General features: G+C 41.2%; 2 protein-coding genes across 9 annotated transcripts; one reads left to right on the plus strand and one right to left on the minus strand.

Annotated features, from left to right (window-relative positions):
* The first annotated feature begins 79 nt into the window (after window positions 1-79).
* Window positions 80-7452, plus strand: LOC133452843 (E3 ubiquitin/ISG15 ligase TRIM25-like). Its single transcript, XM_061732521.1, has 7 exons — window positions 80-721; window positions 3866-3952; window positions 4069-4302; window positions 5993-6152; window positions 6230-6280; window positions 6381-6440; window positions 6513-7452. Exons 1-7 carry the CDS (start codon window positions 149-151, stop codon window positions 7049-7051), a joined length of 1704 nt encoding a protein of 567 aa, XP_061588505.1. The 5' UTR covers window positions 80-148; the 3' UTR covers window positions 7052-7452.
* On the minus strand, window positions 7137-18555 carry eef1da (eukaryotic translation elongation factor 1 delta a (guanine nucleotide exchange protein)). 8 transcript variants are annotated; one of them, XM_061732526.1, is made up of 10 exons: window positions 18452-18541; window positions 18131-18154; window positions 17460-17498; window positions 15395-15518; window positions 12282-12338; window positions 10749-10830; window positions 10216-10304; window positions 9817-10011; window positions 9314-9508; window positions 7137-7252 (listed from the first exon to the last, which is right to left on the minus strand). In XM_061732526.1, the coding sequence occupies exons 3-10, from the start codon at window positions 17471-17473 to the stop codon at window positions 7214-7216; spliced, it is 795 nt and encodes a 264-aa protein (XP_061588510.1). In that variant the 5' UTR covers window positions 17474-17498; window positions 18131-18154; window positions 18452-18541; the 3' UTR covers window positions 7137-7213. The 8 variants fall into 8 exon arrangements, with proteins under 8 accessions (XP_061588510.1, XP_061588511.1, XP_061588513.1 ...); XM_061732527.1 differs by having other exon boundaries at window positions 18131-18198; window positions 18452-18519; XM_061732529.1 differs by lacking the exon at window positions 12282-12338 and having other exon boundaries at window positions 18452-18534.

Here is an 18555-nt window from a genome sequence, read left to right on the forward strand (position 1 = left end):
CTCTTTGACTATAGGACAACCTACTAGCAGGGTTTTTGGTTGTGATTGGATGCTTCAGAGTGAAGGCTGAAACCTGAGACGCTGTCATCAGCACACCTGCAAGCTACACCCGTCATTCCTTCCTGTTGCAGTTCAGAGTCAGTTGGCGATGGCAGCTGCGACTATTTCCATCGAACAGGACCAGTTCTGCTGTCCCGTGTGCCTGGAGGTTTGGCGAGACCCTGTGACGATCCCCTGCGGACACAGCTACTGCCTGGAATGCATTGAAGACTACTGGAACTGGAACAAGCAGAAGGAGCAGTACAGCTGCCCGCAGTGCCGGCAGACGTTTACTCCCAGACCTCTGCTGAGCAGGAACACCGTCCTGGGTGAAGTGGTGGAAAAGTTTCTGAGGAGCGGAGCTGGAAACTCCACCAAGCCTGAGGAAGTGAAGTGCGGCATCTGCAGCGGGAGAAAGAGCAGGGCGGTTAAGTCCTGCCTCGTGTGCTTGGAGTCTTACTGTGCGCCTCACCTGAGAGCTCACGAGGAACGCTTCAACAAGAAAGCTCACTCGCTGATCCCAGCCTCAGATCAGCTGCGGGAAAGGTTGTGCCCGCAGCACAACAAGTTACTGAGGCTGTACTGTCACAACGAGCAGCAGTGTGTGTGCTCTCAGTGCGTTAAAGAGAGGCACAGGGGCCACGACACGGTCTCCGTGGTGGATGAACGAGCAACTCAACAGGTGAGGCAGAGTTACCTACTTACCTTAATGACATCATCAGCAAAGAAGATGTAAAACTGAGGTTTATGTCAGTATTCAAAGAGTTTTTTCTTTCTTTTCTTTTTTTAATTTGAACACATCATCACAGTTTGATGCCTTGAAAAAGGTCTATGACTGAAACGTTGGCCTAATAAACAAGTGTACAGTGAGAAGAAGGTGTGCGGGAGTTTTCTTGTTTAATTTGGTTCCTCCGACGCATCTTTCTGCAAATCCGGTGTGAAAAAGTTTTCCACTTCGAATTTGAATACATCTACAAAAAAATTGGGACCTTGCCACAGTTTATTGTCCCCTCTTGTATCAACAGTTCATATATACATCAGGGAAGTGAAGAGAGCAGTTTCAGGACAGGAATATTATCCTGTTCTTGTCTGATATAGGATCTGAACTGTTTGACACTTCTGGGTCATTTTGTTTCATGATCTGGCAAATGTTTTCAACTGGTGAAAGGTCTGGACTGCAAGCCGGCCAGTTTGGCACCTGGACTCCTACGATGGAGCCACACTTTTTAAATGGTGACAGTAGGCAGTTTATAATCATCCTGAAAAAGACGTCTGGATGGGGAGCATACACGGCTCTAAAGCCGTTCGGTGCTGGACGATCTCTCTCTTGTTCATTCAACAGGGTGTGGTATCCATGGTTTCCAAAAAGCATTTCAAATTTCAATTTGTCTCACCACAGGACAATTTTCCACTTTACCCCTGTACATATTAAATTAGCGTTGGCCCAGACAAGAATGTTGCATTTCTGGATCATGTTCATTATGTTCTCCTGTGCATGATTGAGCCTTTATCTGCATTTTTGGATGCCGTAGGAAACTGTTCCCAGGCATGTTTCTACAGGTTCTTGAGCTTTTCATTAAAGAATCACACCTGTTCTTAAAACAGTACTACTGGCATCCAATATCTCTTTGTTGCCTATCACGCCTTTTCTTGATACGCTGTTGCCAAAATGAGCTAATACCTTCCATTAAATAGTAAAAATGTCTGAGTAAAATGTGGGTTTAGTGTATGAGAGTAGCAAATCCCAACGTTCAGTTTTTATTTTATTTTAGACAGAATTCCAACTTTTTAGAACTGAAGTTGTATTTTATTTTAAAGGGCTACTCTACTGTTTTTTTTCTTCCATTTAATATATAATGGATCTTTATAAAAAAATCTAAAATAGTAAAACCTTTTGTATGACCTTTTGTAAGTTCAAATAAGGTTTATGATCCTGCTGGGGAACAGGGGCTTCCTGCTGATGTCATGGAGAGGTTATCGTGGTTATCTCACCTGGCACTGATGTTGTCAGACTGATGTAGAAATGAGATAAGTTCATTTATAGCTTCTAAACGTTCATATAACTGTACATGAAAACAGATTACCCACAGTGTAGCAACACATGCATTTCTTTTGGGTTCAATCATTTAAAACAGTCAGCTCATCCTGACATGAGGCCTCTGTTTGATTTTCAGGCGCTTACGTTTACTGAATTAATTAATTAAATTTAATAATATTTTATTAATCCCGGGGTGATAATTCTTTAAATCTCCTTGTATTTGCTCTCTGTTTTGCTCCTGTCCCACACTCTTAATACCTCTGCTTCATTTTTTCTGCATTTCAGGTCTTATTCCAGGCATTACTTGGGTTTTGGAAAGCTAAATAAGCTGTTCCTTCATGTAAATAACTCCTCCATTGCCGAATACCGTTTAAAAAAAAGTGCCAGATTTGCCAGGATTCCTTTAAGCAGCACAGCATAGAAAAAGGAACATAAATGAGTGTTTTAACCAAAAGAAGGCAAAGTAGAAAATTGTGACATTTGTGTGCTGGTCATATCATTCTTATTCTTCTTATTATTAATATTATTTTTATCCTACCACTGGAGCAGTGTTTTTCTACAATTGTTTGAGCAATAAATCATTGATCAGGCATTTTTGGGAGAGACTGCAGCCAGATTGTTTCTTATTAAAAACTACAAACACTGTCCAAACTACACTGTCCAAACTACAAACTACAGTACAAACTACAGTACAAATGAAGTCAAACCCTGTTAGGGAACAGTTCCTGCAGAGTCTGCTGGTTGCCTAGCAACATGTCCCCTTGTTTGCAGTCTGTGCTAAGCTGCCTGACTCCCAGATGAAGGGGTAATCTCCTTCCGATAAACCTCTTTGTAATTCATTACAAGATCTATAAAGCAAACTACACAGTAGTGCTGTTGCAAATAAAATCCTTTTTAATTTTCAGAAATGTTGTCTTGTACCTCGAGACCACTGAATAAAAGACAGACCAAAAGTGAGACAAAAAAAATGAAAATATTCTCACAAAAAATCTAGAGCAAAATGAAATGTTTTCCATGATTAAGTTCAGTACTTCTCTGTCGCAGGATGATGATGATGGTGGCATGTCTCAAAAAGTATTGCATCATTTAGCGTATGTAAAACATTTTAAAAGTCTGTGTTTTTAGATTTGAACATGAGTTTTCTCCCTGAGGTCTAAATAGTAGTAGCATTCTTTTACGTGTACAGAAACTCAACAGTCTCCACGTGTTTGATTTAAAAGGTTAAATCAAGGAATAACTCATCTCCAATTGTTTTTAAAATACTATCAATGTCTATGCATGCATTTTCATTTTTAAAAGCACTTTGAACAGATCAAAAATCAGTACATGTGCTGGACCAGATTTCTCCCAGTATTAAACCTGGTGCCCATGTCATGATAAATCTCTGAGGGACCACTTTCTAGAACTTGCTGTATATAAATAAAACATGAGGGTGACTCATTTGTAATCTCGGTGGTGTCTGAAATTGGAGTTGAGGCACAACAGACATTACATTTGTGTATGTGTTGTCTGAGATAAAGGAAATATCTATTTGTGTTGTCTGGTGTGACGAATTCAGCAGTTGAAATATTTAACACAGGTGGGGGTGGAAAATGTGTCTTAGTCGTCCAGCCACATCTTATGCTCAGGCGCTGCAGCACCTGATAGACCAAAGGCCTTCCAATGCAATCCAATCTTTCAACTGTGAAATCCAAACGTTTCAACCCGAAAACCAACCGCAGAGACTTTACTCAAGTGAGCCGGATGAGAGACTTATCTGTGTGATGTTCATCTGCTGTATTCTCTTAGAAAAAACTCAGAGATGGCTCTTTGAAGTCTGTGCAGAAACTGCGGGATGCAGAGAAGGAACTTAAATATGTCATTGGATACATGAAGGTGAGTGTATTTCCTCAGCTAGAACCTCAAACATACTGGTGGCGTGCCGTGTAGAGACAAAACTGGTGTGTATGCTTCCTGGGATGCAAAGAGGTTTTCTGTTTCACCCTCCACAGCACTCCACAGAGGCTGCAGTGGAGGAGAGCGAGAGGATTTTCTCCAGGCTGATCCGATTCATCGAGAAACAGAGCAATGAGGTGAAGGAGCTGATCAGAGTTCAGGAGAGAGCGGTCGTTAGTCAGGCTGAGGAGGTCCTGGAGAAGATTCAGAGAGAGATAGCAGAGATCAGGAGGAGCAGCGCTGAGCTGGAGAGGCTCTCACACACAGAGGACCACATCCATTTCCTCCAGGTAACCACGGATGAAAGAAAATCATTCATTGATAAATTACTTCTGCTGCAGAAGAAAAAAAAAAAACAAGAGATGTGATAGCAGTTTTTATTTATTTAGGTATTGTTTTTTTTTTTACCTTATTTTATTAGTAAAATCCCTACAAAACAGAAAACTTTAAAAGTTAATGACATATTTTCAGTTAAGTTTAATTAGTGCGTTATGTTTTTACTTTTAAAAGTTAACGTTAAATTCTGGGAATATTAGCAAAAGAACTGCTTGTAGACTACCTTCTAAGGCAAACAAATATATTCAGCAGAATTTTGAGCAGTGATGAACTCTTTAGTTTTGTACAATAATGACCGTTATGAAATAATCAGAGGAAATGTTTTTTTGTAACCTCGTCACAAAATTCAGGCTCTGGATTTTGCTAATGAAAATATAAATAAGCTCATTGGATTTTGAAGACTCCTGTTGATGAGGTTAGGATAGAATAGAATAGTCTGGGCTTAATGAAGATGAGGCAATGGGGTGAATATTGATTGATAGCAGCCAAACTATGAAGTAGATCAAAAACACAATTACATAATATGCAAGAACAATATCTGTTAGTCTTAGGGCAACTTTAATGAAATGTTTTGATCTACTTCACATTGTGACCACCTTATATTCATATATGAACACATATACACATATACTTATACATACATCATTTAATATACTAAAGGTCTAAAATTTAGAATTAGTTTTATCTGCATATCTTAAGATAAAGGTACTTCTATTCTGGTTTTTAAATAGAGTAAGTAAAGCATCTTTTAAAGCAAACCAATATATACTCACTTGGAAAATGTATGCTACTTTTGTGTGTACCTGCTTTTCCTATTACTTCCTCTCAATATAATGCATAGATATACATTACACACAATATACAATATTTCCCTAATAATCTTTTTATTAAATATAATTAATTTTTTAAAAGTCATTGAATTCACCAAGAAACTGCAAAGATTGTACCAACTTAAAACAAGTCTGTATATTAGAAAGCCTCCAGTTCAGAAAAGCATAGCCATTTCAAGCGCCTCTGTGCTGCAATTCCCTTTAAAGACAGCAGGGGGCGACATCTTGGTTGAAAAGAGAAGGCAGATTGTCATCAATTACTTTGTCACCCAGGTGCGTTTCCACTAGCAGGAGTTCCGGATAGATTTTTGCCTGTGTTTCCATTAAGGAGCCAAGGAGACGGTGGGCCCTTATAGAGGTTCCTGTCAGGCAGATTTACCCTGAACTCCCTTATACCCACGAACACAGGTTCTCAGCCGATGACTCGATGAAATATCAAAAACCAATATGATGGCCAAAATATGAAACTCAAGGCATCCAAAATGGTATATTGACCAAGAGGTGATGTGTTGATGCCTACCAGTACTTGTTTTATATCAAATCCACGTGGAAAGCACACCACTTGGTGAATTAATTCCCAATTAAAAAATACAGGTGGTTAATATTTTCTCCAGTATACCTTTATTTGGTAAATACAGTATATATGAATAAATGTCCATACTTGAAAGAAAAAAAAAAAGAAAAAAAAAATTCTATTTTTCATATTTTTACAAACCAGTGCAAAGCAGGGTCAATCGGTACTCGAGAAACTGAGCTTATTGTCTGAATTCAAAAGTTCTCCTGTAATTTGTTTTTTTTCCATCGTCTATCTCAGAAGTGCAAATCTCTTCATTTCCCTACAAAAACTGTGGAGATGCCCAACACCGACACACTTACATACCTGATGTATAAAACCATGAAAGGAGCTTTGGTCGATCTGAAGGACAGCCTGGATGATACATTTAACAAAGAATTCAAAAGAGTATCTGACAAAGGTATGTCCCTTTCACCACCTAACTTTGTTTGCTGGTACATACCGTAGTTAATGATGGGCATTTGTCTGCATTTTTAGTCATTTCACTGAAGGACAGCAATGACTTCAATGCCCCAGAGAAGATAAAAGGTATGTGATTTATGTGCAAAAATATCCTCCCCCCAAAAAAATAAATAAAATTAGGCCTCAACAGCTTAAATCCACTTTTTTTTGTATCTATAATTTTCAGCCTATGACAATGACAGTGCTTTCAACACAAGACCGAAGACGAGAGAAGAATTCCTACAATGTGAGTCATTTCATTAACATTCCCTCATTAGAAACCGATGATAGATGGCATCTGACCACCTTCTCTGTCCAGACTACGGTGATTTGACTCTGGACATGAACACGGCCAACTGTTACCTGAGCTTCACGGACGGGCGGCGGTCGGTGACGACCCGCTCGGAGCCCCAGCCCTACCAGGACCACCCAGACCGCTTCACCAGATGGGCCCAGGTGCTGGGCAGAGCCGGGATGGCTGCTCGCTGCTACTGGGAGGTGGAGTGGGCTGGAAACGGAGGGGTCTCCATTGGCGTTTGCTACAAAAGCATGAGCAGGAGTGGAGGAGGGAGCGACTGCAAGCTGGGACACAACTCAAAATCCTGGAGCCTGGACTGCTCCAACACGGCGTGCTCGTTTCAGCACAATAAGGAGAGCGTGAGCGTCGCTGCTCCCTGTGGCAGCAGAATCGGAGTGTATCTGGACTTCAGGAGTGGCACTTTATCTTTCTACAATATTTCTGCTCCGATGGTTTTACTGCACAGAGAGAAGACCACGTTCACCCAGCCCGTGTACCCGGGGTTTTGGGTGGGCTTGGGATCCACCCTGAAGCTGTGTTCACTTAAAGTGTCAAACTGAGTGTGCTGCCTCAAAAGCACTTTTAGCTTCTCTTGGATAATAAATATTTATCTTTTGAGTGAGAAATAAGGAAACAGACTCCAGATTCTGCTTCAAGCTCAGTTTATTTATTAACCGTACAAGCTGGGGGCAGCAGCAACGTCTGGGCGGAGCAGGTCTCGCTCAGATCTTGTTGAAGGCAGCAACATCTACACTCTGGATCTGCAGAAGAAAAACAAAAAAACAGTAAAGCTTTATAGCTGAACATAATGTTTTTTAGATATATAAAGTTATATTTACTTTTGCTCATCTAGGCATTTTTTCTCCCAGATAACTGAGGAGTTGAAGCAGATGACCGGATCTGAGCTCAGTTACTATTTACTGACCCAAGTTAAGGTTGTGCAATGTGCAACACCTAGACCAGGGGTTCTTAACCTTTCTGACCTTGGGGCCCAATTTTTTCAGTACAGAGTGGCCCGGGGCCCGTTAAATATTAACACTGTATAGCAGGGGTATTCAACTTTAAGAGGTCCATTTAGAGAAAATTTACTCAAGCGAAGGTCCAGAACATCATAATAAATGATTATATATATATATATATATATATATATATATACACACACACATACATTCAAGTAGCCTCATAGTTGTATCAACATCTGCATCTGACTGTTATATTAAAAAAGTACATATTTGCCCATTAACATGTGTAACTTCAATTACACATATTTTTTTCTCTTAAAAATAATAGATTTTATTTTATTTTCCAAATGCTATCTTATTTTATTTCTTTACCAGCAGTTTGAATTTCCCCTTTTCTTTGTTAATTGTCTCAACACATTTTTATAATAAATGAATATAAACACATCTTAACAATTTAACAGTTTTGCAGTTTTTATTTCTTCCCCTTAATCTTATGTCCCCACTTTCTGTCGTTCAGTGAGAGAACTGAGCTCTAATTTCTCCTGTCAGGACTTTAAATCTGGGCTGGATGGTGTCAGAATCTCATGCACATGAGAAGGTGCTCATTGGTGAGCCCGAGCGGCACCGACCTCCCCCGCCGCGGGGACGCGCCGGGATAAATGATCACGCCGCGCTCGCTCTGGGCGCAGACCCAAGTAATCGATCCCTGATCCTGGCGGATCTAAACGTACTCTGTGCAAAATGAAGGATTTTCTCTGTAAATACACACCATTTCTCTTACTATTACACGTACAGCTAGCTGAGGGTCTTCTTCTCCTCATTTGGTCGGGAGTTGCTATGCAGTCTCGCGGCCCACACGTACAAAACTGATTTTCTTTCACGGCCCACTAGATGGCGCTCGCGGCCCAAGTGTGGGCAGCGGCCCTATGGTTAAGAATCACTGACCTAGACAATGCCAACCTGCATTTTTATTTGCGAGTGAAGGCATTTTATTTTCATTCTTCAAGGATATTTGTGCTAACATGCCCAGTGGAGAAAGCTGAACTATGTGGTCCCACATGAGACAAATACTTTTAAATAATTCAGCAGCAAAACATTTAAGATTTCTTTCCACAAAGAATCCATCCTCGTTTTCTGAAGCATTCGTCCTCTTGTAAAAATACCTCCACTTACTACTCTGTGAGGTCTGAGTCATACAAAATAGAAGTGCTTTCATATACACTTAAATACCAGGCTACAGCCCTTAAAGTACTAAAGAAACATCTTTTCCTGAAGAAAGATAATCTGTTGGACGTAGGCTTGTAATGTCATGTATGTGAGGCATCCACATGTATTAAAGTTGCCTTTAGAAGTGTGAATATTCACCTCTTCTATCACTAGTTAAGTTAGTAAACTGTGTGTGTATTACTGGCTTCTAATAAACAGATTACTACAGTGAAAGTTTAACTTCTGTTTTTAACCATGTAAACTGGTATTGATTTTTGCACGAGTGAAATTAAAAGTAAAATCCACTTGTACTGGGCTGGAAACCTATGTGGGGTATGCAACTGAAAACAAATCCCTTCATGAATCAAAAGCACAACAGTCTTAACTGGCAGCTGAGAAGTTGCATCGTGAGATGACACAGTTTGCATGAGACTAAAGACGTGGTAATATCAAGATGCAGAGAGTCTGCCTCCGTTGTTCACCTTATACCCAAGGACTGAGAACACGGGAGCACGAACCAACTCCAGAAAAGAAATCTGTTTGCAACACTGAAAGCACTTGTACATTTTGAGTGTAAAGCTGGCATACGTGTATTAACCCCCCCCCCACTGAAATACAAGAAGCTAAAATGACACAAAAGCAAACATGACTCACGTAGTCCTCAAACTTGGTGATCTCTTCCTCCAGGATGTCAGTGCCGACTTTGTCATCCTCGACCACACAGTTGATCTGCAGCTTCTTGATGCCGTAGCCGACTGGAACCAGCTTTGAAGCTCCCCACAGGAGCCCATCCATCTGCACCGTGCGCACACACTTCTCAAGCTCCGCCATATCCGTCTCATCATCCCACTAAACGAGAAACGTGAGCAGAAAGAGAATGACAGTGTTTGTCAGAACGCTGGTTTATGACGCTGTACCTTTTTTCAATATTTGTAAACTCGACTGTCGACTTCAATTATGAAGACTTTTTTAGGACAAGATCCAAGGAAACAGATTTTTTCTATGCAATTAAAACCTAAATCAATCATTATACACCCTAAAATTAATGCATTACAATTTCTTTGTAAGTTAATATTCACTCAATTACTTTAAAATTCATGAAATTAAAATGTTTCCCTGCTGCATCGAGCAACGTTAGAGCAATAATGTGTACGTACAGGCTTGACGTCCAATATAATGGATGACTTGGCAATGATGGCGGGCTTCTTCGCTTTTTTGGCGGCGTAGGCCTCCAGGCGTTCCTGCTTCAGCCGTTCTGCCTCCTCATCTTCCTCGTCGCTGCCAAACAAGTCTATGTCATCGTCGTCGTCGTCATCCCCATTTTCCACCTTCACCTGTTTGACTGGAGCTGCCTGCACAGGAACAGCATGGACAACACGATGAAAACATTGCATGTTTTGCCCCCCCACATAGAGCAAAGTCAACAAAGGCAAATAAAGAATACAAGCAACAAAGATCACTCATTGATGTAAAGTAGCTCCAGAGACAAGACAGCGTTTTCTTCTACAGGTGTTACTCATGCAACACACGCTGGATCTGTCTTCTTCATTTCTTACCTTAGCACAGGGGACAGCTGCAGGGGACTTCTCCAGCACGGCTACCCTGGACTCCAGTTTGTGCAGGACAGCCCTCATGTCCTCCACCACTGAGGCACAAACACAGGAAAGTTACAATAGCCCAAGGTTTTAAAATTTGGGAGCAGCACATGCAAATCCTGAATATTGATACATTAACAAAACACTTCATTTAAACAACATGAAGAATTTAAGAAATACAAGTTGACTGTATATTTTCTGGCTACCTGATGAGTGTTAAGTCCAGTAACAGTTTTCTCCCAGCTCTCGAATGCTTCAGTGTTTACCAGCAGGCTGCTCTATTTATCTACTATAATAGGTTTCAAAGAGCTTTTTAATTATATTACTTGACAACTCTGTTCAAATAAATTATAAATAAGGAATTTTATTATTATTATTTGAAGTGTCAGCATGAAACCGTGTAAATCTGAGGGGAGCTGCATACTCAGGCGATACCTTTGAAATAATGTAAACCATATAAACAGTGCAAAAGGTAAGAACAACAAGACACACACCTTTGTGCAGCGAGTGGTTCTCCAGCTCAAGGCTCTTCATGCGTGAAACCAGCTCTTGGTCTCCTCCTCCATGTGAGGATGACTGTAAGAAGCATTTATTTAGTGTCATATCATAAGACAGCACAGAAATGATAAAAGGTTCCTGCTGAAAACCATTCCAAGTCAGACGTGAAAAAAAAACAAGCACAAAAGATGAAAGCCGAGCAGGTATGAAATCTGTGATGTTAACAATTTGAACAATGTACACAACACACAATGATGATTTTAATAAACATCCATCCATTCCCATTAAGTTAAAAATCTTTTCTGAACATCAGCATGCAGCACTCGACAAACTGACAAACCACTGGACGACCATCTCAAAATATCCTTCGATCATTCAGTTCCTTGATTTTTGTTAGAGAGACAGGATGACCAACACCAATGATTAATTTATGATGAGGGGGAAGAAAGGCAAATGCCTAAAAATTAGGTTTGTAAACCAAAAAAATTATTAAATCACAACCAGTTCTCAGCTACTCAAGAAATGATTCGTTTGCAGAAGCAAAATCTAGCCCTTAAACCAATAAAACACAAATCATCCAACATGCGCCCTAAGTACACCCTTTTAATTTCTTAGCTAAAATATTTTTTATATTTATTTATTTTTTTTATTTTTTATCGGTTTTTTTCCCATTTTTACCACCCCGTGCTCCTACCTACTGACAGTCCTGGGCATTGCCATCCTCTACCAACCCCGGGAGGGCCCTGCACTGAGCTCAGGTCTCCTCCTTAACCTGAGGAGTGAGCAGGCCGCATCTTTTCACCAGACAGGGTGGGGTTTCTCCGGCCGAACGTAGCGCGTGGAAGGATCACGTTATTCCGGCCAGATCTTCCCCACCCCATCTGGCGCCCCGGTTGGCCAGAGGGGGCATGTATAGCCCAGGACTGTTGCATGTTTTTGTGAGGGTAGCTCAAACTAGCTACCCAAGGAACACGGGGAGAACATACAAACTCCACACAGAAAGATCCTTTCGCCAACCCCACCCAGGGTGAGTGGGCCGCAGCACAGTTTCTAAGTTCAACAGCTTTATCCAAACGCCATGAGACAACTGAACACGTTTCATGTCTGCTAAAAGAAGTGCAGTCAGCTTTACGTCAGACATTTGGACCTCCGATGAGTTCAAATGTCAACATAAATGTCTTTATTTTACGTATGTGCGGCTGCTCTTCAATTTCTTTTTAAATTTACTAGATATTTGATTGTAACATAAATGGCATCATTGAATTCTAATGCATTTCATTTATTTTCAAAAATGCCCCAATACACAAAATCTTAGGACTCAAAGAGGGTGTACTCTCTGTTTTACATGCCTGAAAATGTTTCAACAGTGTACGACTCCTAACAGAGGAGGGATGACAATGAGATGGTACAACAGGATGAGACGATGGCGCTGCGGCGACACATGCGTTGCATTTCAGACAGCAGCGGATGCAGCTGGGGCATTCAGCTGTGTCTCAGGTCACGCAGCAGGCTGGAGCAGCAACACTTACGTTTCTGTGCTGCCGTTTCTGCTGACGCCCTTTGGCCTGATGCTGGGCCGTTTTCACCTATTACCCAGCCATGTACAAGATTGGGTAAAAAGACAAACATTAAGGCATCGGAAAAAGCACTGTTTGGATGCCAAACAGATGCTTTATAGTTTACACACTGCAGAGCATTAGATGATCTCAAACAGATGTTAAAATTGTAAAAGAAATTATACGTTTAAACTTTTGTTTGGTAAAGAGACAAAAGAAAAAGTTACTAGCAGTGTCAAATTGTTTCTGCTCTTTAGACTTTCATTTATTATTTTCTAAACCAAGAAGGACCATGTGAACAACTTTTGTTTGTAAAACAACCCTTTTTTTTTTTAGTTTTAGACTTCAGAGCTTCTGCAGTGATGTTTATGTTGCATTCACACATGAGGTTTGTCTCTGACCAGTTTCCAGCTCAGTTTTTTTTTTTTTAATACCTTGTTGAAGGCAAAACATTGTATTTACAATAAAAAAAAAAAAAAAAAAAAATCCTGCAGCACCCAATACATGCTTTGTTACCGCCATCTTTTGCACCATTTAAAAACACAGTTGTCCTGAATTAAATCTAAATTGGATTTGTCTGGCAGATTAAATCAACATTGGCAAATTATTTTTAGAAAGTTATTTTTTTGGACCGAGTAAAATTGGATACATTTCCACAACACATCTGATGATCTTCCAGAGAGTGCTCACCAACTTGCTTCAAAGTTCTGCTGAAATAATACTGGAGTGAGTATTTGTTATGAGGTAAAACCCACAACACTTTGTAGAGCCAAGCTGATATGAGCTGTGCTTTAACAGAAAGAGCTCCCTTCATCAATGGAAGCACTGATCAGCTCAAACCCCACAGATTACATGACTCCTTAAACGTACATGTTTAACTGGAAGTTTTAAATGATCCACTGAGACTTTCTCCTGAAAATGAAAAACTTATTTTGCGTGCAGCACTTTGGCAATTTGATAACAGACCATGAAAAATACAGAAACCCAGCATGACGCTCTGACCTAAAACTCTGATGGTGCAGCCGTCAAGTTTCCCACAGCAGAATATTGGATCCTAAAATAACTACTTTTAAACTGAACTTGTTTTTTACACAAGCTACGATCCCGTTGTGATGAAATGTGTTGGCATCATCACTCGCATGCCACCCATGGATTTGGGCATAAAGAGATAAAGCCACATCATACAAAACACAAACTGACAGCATCACTTGAAAACAAAGCACAACAGAGGAACAGTATCTTTTTGTGATATAACCCTTCAAGTCCTGCAAGTGAGAAACCCATAATATCCCCGTCTTTATTGAGAAGCCGGCTCGTGCAGGAATTCCAAGAGTTGCTGCTGCCACCTAGGACAACATTAGAAGCAGAAACAGCTGCCAAACCATCTGACCCTTCTCACTACGGCAAGACATTTCTAAATCGAGTGGCATAAACAACAGGCCGACAGCTGCTCCAGGCTGGAGAGTGCCATGACAGATCATGATGTAACCGTTGCCAAAACCAACAGGGCAGTGACTGAAGAAAGGCTGACGGGGTTACGCCAGCCCTCGAATCTCACACTCAGAAGGCACGCCGATTTCTCCCACTGGCCAGCCGCGGTACTGCAATAAAAAAATCCCATGGGGCCCAGAAAGCTTTTTTCCCATAGACTGCAATAGTAAAAGAGAAGCCTCTAAAACTGTTCACAGGAACCTCCAGCTGTAATCACCACCAATTACTAATCTTTGTATTCTATATTTTTAAGTCATGGACTTTATATCCGTCAAAAAGTCTCTTTCTGGGCGTGACGTCACGGCTGACGTCACAGCCGTGTCCGTGCATTCCACGGATGTATTATATTAATATATATTATGTAATTATATTAATAATATATGTAATACTATACATTAATTAATATATTATATTAATATTCGCGTCATTGCCCCGGGGCATGATGGGAGGCCCCAGAGCATCATGGGAGTAGGGATGGGCGGTATGGACTAAAAAATGTATCACGATAATTTCCGGCATTTATCCCGATAACGATTAAAAAAATACCAATTCAACTCCACCTTTGTAACTATAAATCTATCTCGCTCTCAGATCCGCCATGTTTGTTACACAAATCGTCATCAACAGGAATTCCTTCCTTCCTTCCTTCCTTCCTTCCTTCCTTCCTTCCTTCCTTCCTTCCTTCCTTCCTTCCTTCCTTCCTTCCTTCCTTCCTTCCTTCCTTCCTTCCTTCCTTCCTTCCTTCCTTCCTTCCTTCCTTCCTTCCTTCCTTCCTTCCTTCCTTCCTTCCTTCCTTCCTTCCTTCCTTCCTTCCTTCCTTCCTTCCTTCCTTCCTTCCTTCCTTCCTTCCTTCCTTCCTTCCTTCCTTCCTTCCTTCCTTCCTTCCTTCCTTCCTTCCTTCCTTCCTTCCTTCCTTCCTTCCTTCCTTCCTTCCTTCCTTCCTTCCTTCCTTCCTTCCTTCCTTCCTTCCTTCCTTCCTTCCTTCCTTCCTTCCTTCCTTCCTTCCTTCCTTCCTTCCTTCCTTCCTTCCTTCCTTCCTTCCTTCCTTCCTTCCTTCCTTCCTTCCTTCCTTCCTTCCTTCCTTCCTTCCTTCCTTCCTTCCTTCCTTCCTTCCTTCCTTCCTTCCTTCCTTCCTTCCTTCCTTCCTTCCTTCCTTCCTTCCTTCCTTCCTTCCTTCCTTCCTTCCTTCCTTCCTTCCTTCCTTCCTTCCTCACAAAAACTTTATCAAAGGGAATTTATCGTTTTTACCGCGAGATGACAAATTCTTATCGTGAGGAATTTTTTGGACGGTATATCGTGAACAGTAAAATATCGCCCATTCCTACATGGGAGGTGACTCAACTGCGCATGCTCTATGGGCCCGTGTACGCGGAAGTAAACCCGGAAGTCAGAAATTTTTTCAGCATATGCGCTGAGTGAGCAAAATGCATTGAAATGAATGGGCGGCCATTTTTGGTGTACCATCCAGTTCTATAATACATCCATGGGTTACGCACATTAAAACAAAAGTATTGAGTGTATAGTGACCCTAAAAAAAAAAAAAAAAAAAAAGGCCCTGCCCCCCCCTTTTCTTTCCTAAATGGAGCAAGTCTTACCTGTTGCTGCTGAGTGGCAGGGCCATTAACTCCCTCGTAGAAGCGCTTCTCCGCCTCATCGTAGCGCTGTTTGTCGAACCAGATGTTCTCTGTGGCGAGGCACTGCAGTCCACTCATGTTGGTTCTGACAAAGGAAGGACAAAATCAAGATATAAGACAAAGGAACATAAGCTGATCAGTGTTTCAGTTTTTAAATCACCGTAACGGCCACGAACAAGCGTTTAGTAACTGCAACCAAGATGGTTAGGATGGAACCAAGCTTGACTGAGACTTCGCTATATTACAGATTAAATGAGCATGCAGAGCCACAGGTGGAGTTGATGGTGGAAATTGGAGGAGACAAGACTAGAAAAAAAAAAAAAAGAAAAAAAGGAAACTAAAAATAAAATAGACTGGCAAAAACCAGATTTAACATGCATGCTTCACCCCCCACTCAACTGCCAACAGACACACACATTCCTCTAACAAACAGAGTTGCCTCGTCTGCAAAGTGTGGATTATAGGACAAAAGGCTGGCCGATGGCTGCAGGCCTTAGTAAAAACAGAGACCTGAACATGTCAAAAGCAAGAGATATTTTACCACACCGTCTACGTCGCCATACGTTGTGACAATATCAGAGTGACATCTTTACCAACAAACTCCCACCTGCCTCAACATTTACACACATTAGACTAACATAGAAAAGGCCAAACGGCAATGCAGCAGGACAAAAATAATATAAAAATCATAGTTGTTAAATAAGCTGGACACACGGGTCTCTCATTCCCTGAGTGAAAGGTGTCATACTTGTCCCTTTTGGGCCTGCCTTCCGTCTCAGAGAGGCCTCTCTTCCTTGGTTGTGGCCCCCTGCTGCGTTTACCCCCCTGCTCGGTCTCAGAGGAGGACCGACTGCGTCCACCGCTGAACTGACGGTGAGGAGTCCCAGAGGCCTTCACCGTGGGGACGGCATGTCCTCCCTCCTGCCGCTGACCTTGGGTGCGCCTGGTGTGGAAGGTCAAGGATCCCCTGGCGTTTGGACTCCTCGGAGAGGCCGACAACGGTCCGTTGCCATTAGAGGCGAGCCGCCGCTGGTAGTTGCTCTCAGCCTGCTCGTAGGCGCTGCGATTGTACCACACCGCCTCTGCCTGCATGCCCTGAAGGGACGGGCTTTGACCGTACGAGCCGCCGGCCTCCACGGAGGAGCCCAGGCGCTCTTCTTCAGCCCCGGAGCTCTCCGATTGGGACAAACGGGAGCGACGTCGTATTCTTCCAAACTGGATGTTGTCTCCACTGATGATTCCTCGCTCCATGGTGGGAACATTCCCTTGCCTGAAGGCCCCAACTGGGACGGCATTTGGAGGGAGTCCTCTCTGCTGGCGATTTTGATCCATGTCTTTTTTTTTTTTTTTTAAGTTGTGTCTTCTCTACTCACTTATGTGTCAGATGTTTATGAGAATAGAGGAGAGAGGAAAAAAAAAGAAGCAACAATGGAAGCTAGATCCATTAGTTCAATGTAGTTAGTATGGAGGGGGGAAAAAAGGAACATGCTTGTTAAAAGAGTAAGCTTTAAAAAAAAGATATGTGGTGCCAATGTGGTTAAGATAATGATGAAAAATCACCATGTCAATCTTTTTTTTTTTTTTTTTTTTTTAAAAAGGAGACATTCAAAATGAAGTAAAGGGTACCCAGAAAATAAAGATGAAATTTCATTTTAGACTTAAAAAAAAAAAATCCGATGTAGAAAACTTTTAGCACACCGGATTTGCGGAAAGGTGCGTCGGAGGAGGAAAGCTGCAGCCAAATATAAAAAGAAAACTCCTGCACACCACCTCACCGTACTCGTGGTTATTAGGACTATTAGACTTTTAAAAAAAAAAAACCTAACATTGGTACCACAATTGACAGGCAAAGATGGCATTTAGACTTGGTTTACAGTTTCTCGTTAGATACATTAGTGCATCACTTTCTTTTTTTAAAAATGATCTCATGATTGTGTCTGATGAGGAATCGCTGTTAGTGCATTAAACCTCTTCTCTTTGCAACAACCAGCAAGTCAACCAATGCAGGAGACCATGTGCAGCTCACCTCTGCTTTGGCATGTTGCAGGATAACGTATGTGTTCTACTGTGGAATTGAATATTCAAAGTATTTAGAGTGCAAGATAAATTACATGCATTCATAATATACAGGGCACAATATATATCAAGTGTAAATCTCTCAGCAGGAAGGCTTGAAAAAAAAAACAGGATACTAATCACACATTATGCACAAGAAAATAAGGCAAAATACAGCAATGCATTGCTTAAGCCCTCTCTGTTAGTACGGATGCAGTCATGTGCCAGTTCATTAGGTAAATCTAGTTAAAACTGATATAAACCTAGAGAAACAAAGAACTTTATCATTATTTCTGCTGCTATTTGAAGTGCATGAGATATGTTTCTAATAATGTGCTATCCAGATTATAATTTAAACTGATCAAAAACCGTAACTCATGCAGAGATTCACTGCAATATATCTGCTTAAGACGTGTTTTTGTGTGTGTGAGAGACATTTTGGGGATTTTAGACGTTATCCTTATTAACTAACATAGAAAAAGACTGTCATAAACATTTTACTAGACCAAAATGAAGGTGAAAATTGAATCAGTTGTATTTGGTATTTAAATAACTGGCAATTGAGTGCAAAACTCCTGCATTTTCCAAATGGCTGGGGCGTGTGAGTTTCAGCTGAAAAGCTGCTTCAAGGCCAACACTTACCTTCAAAAAAGGTGGAAAGAGAGGCTGATGGTGAGCAGAGAAATTAGGGAATAAAGAGTTCTCATAAACTGAATAGAAGGAAGACAATAGTCAAAAACCAGACAAATTACTCAGAAAATGACACCAGAATGACTCTCGCTTTTGCTCCAGTTCAAGTTACGTTGCACAAGTTTTTTTTTTTTTCTGACAGCTTCACCAACTTGTAGTTTAGTTGGCCACGTGGCGCTAAAAACCCTGAAGCCAGTGGAAGTTTTTAGTCTTAGAATCTGAACAAGTATTTTAATGTTGAAGGTAACACACATACAACTTTATTTCACTTACTTTTTTGTCTTTTATCGATGTTTCAAAGCCCAGGAACTATTCCCCTGCGTGCTGCCACAGCCGTAATCCGACGGTAGAAGAGGACTGGTATTAGCGGACGCGCA

The sequence above is a fragment of the Cololabis saira genome, chromosome 10, assembly GCF_033807715.1.
Source record: "Cololabis saira isolate AMF1-May2022 chromosome 10, fColSai1.1, whole genome shotgun sequence".
Classification (NCBI taxonomy): Eukaryota; Metazoa; Chordata; class Actinopteri; order Beloniformes; family Belonidae; genus Cololabis; species Cololabis saira.

What these genes read in the sequence shown, in the direction of transcription:
- eef1da (XM_061732524.1), bottom strand. Translation starts at nt 16,765, where the DNA reads ATGGATCAAAATCGCCAGCAGAGAGGACTCCCTCCAAATGCCGTCCCA. An exon ending in CTGCCACTCAGCAGCAACAG is followed by an intron (nt 12,339 to 15,394) that starts GTAAGACTTGCT and finishes GCTGGGTAATAG; the next exon opens with GTGAAAACGGCCCAGCATCA. An exon ending in TTATATTGGACGTCAAGCCT is followed by an intron (nt 9,509 to 9,816) that starts GTACGTACACAT and finishes TTTCTCGTTTAG; the next exon opens with TGGGATGATGAGACGGATAT.
- LOC133452843 (XM_061732521.1), top strand. Translation starts at nt 149, where the DNA reads ATGGCAGCTGCGACTATTTCCATCGAACAGGACCAGTTCTGCTGTCCC. An exon ending in ATGAACGAGCAACTCAACAG is followed by an intron (nt 722 to 3,865) that starts GTGAGGCAGAGT and finishes GTATTCTCTTAG; the next exon opens with AAAAAACTCAGAGATGGCTC. An exon ending in TGCCCCAGAGAAGATAAAAG is followed by an intron (nt 6,281 to 6,380) that starts GTATGTGATTTA and finishes TATAATTTTCAG; the next exon opens with CCTATGACAATGACAGTGCT.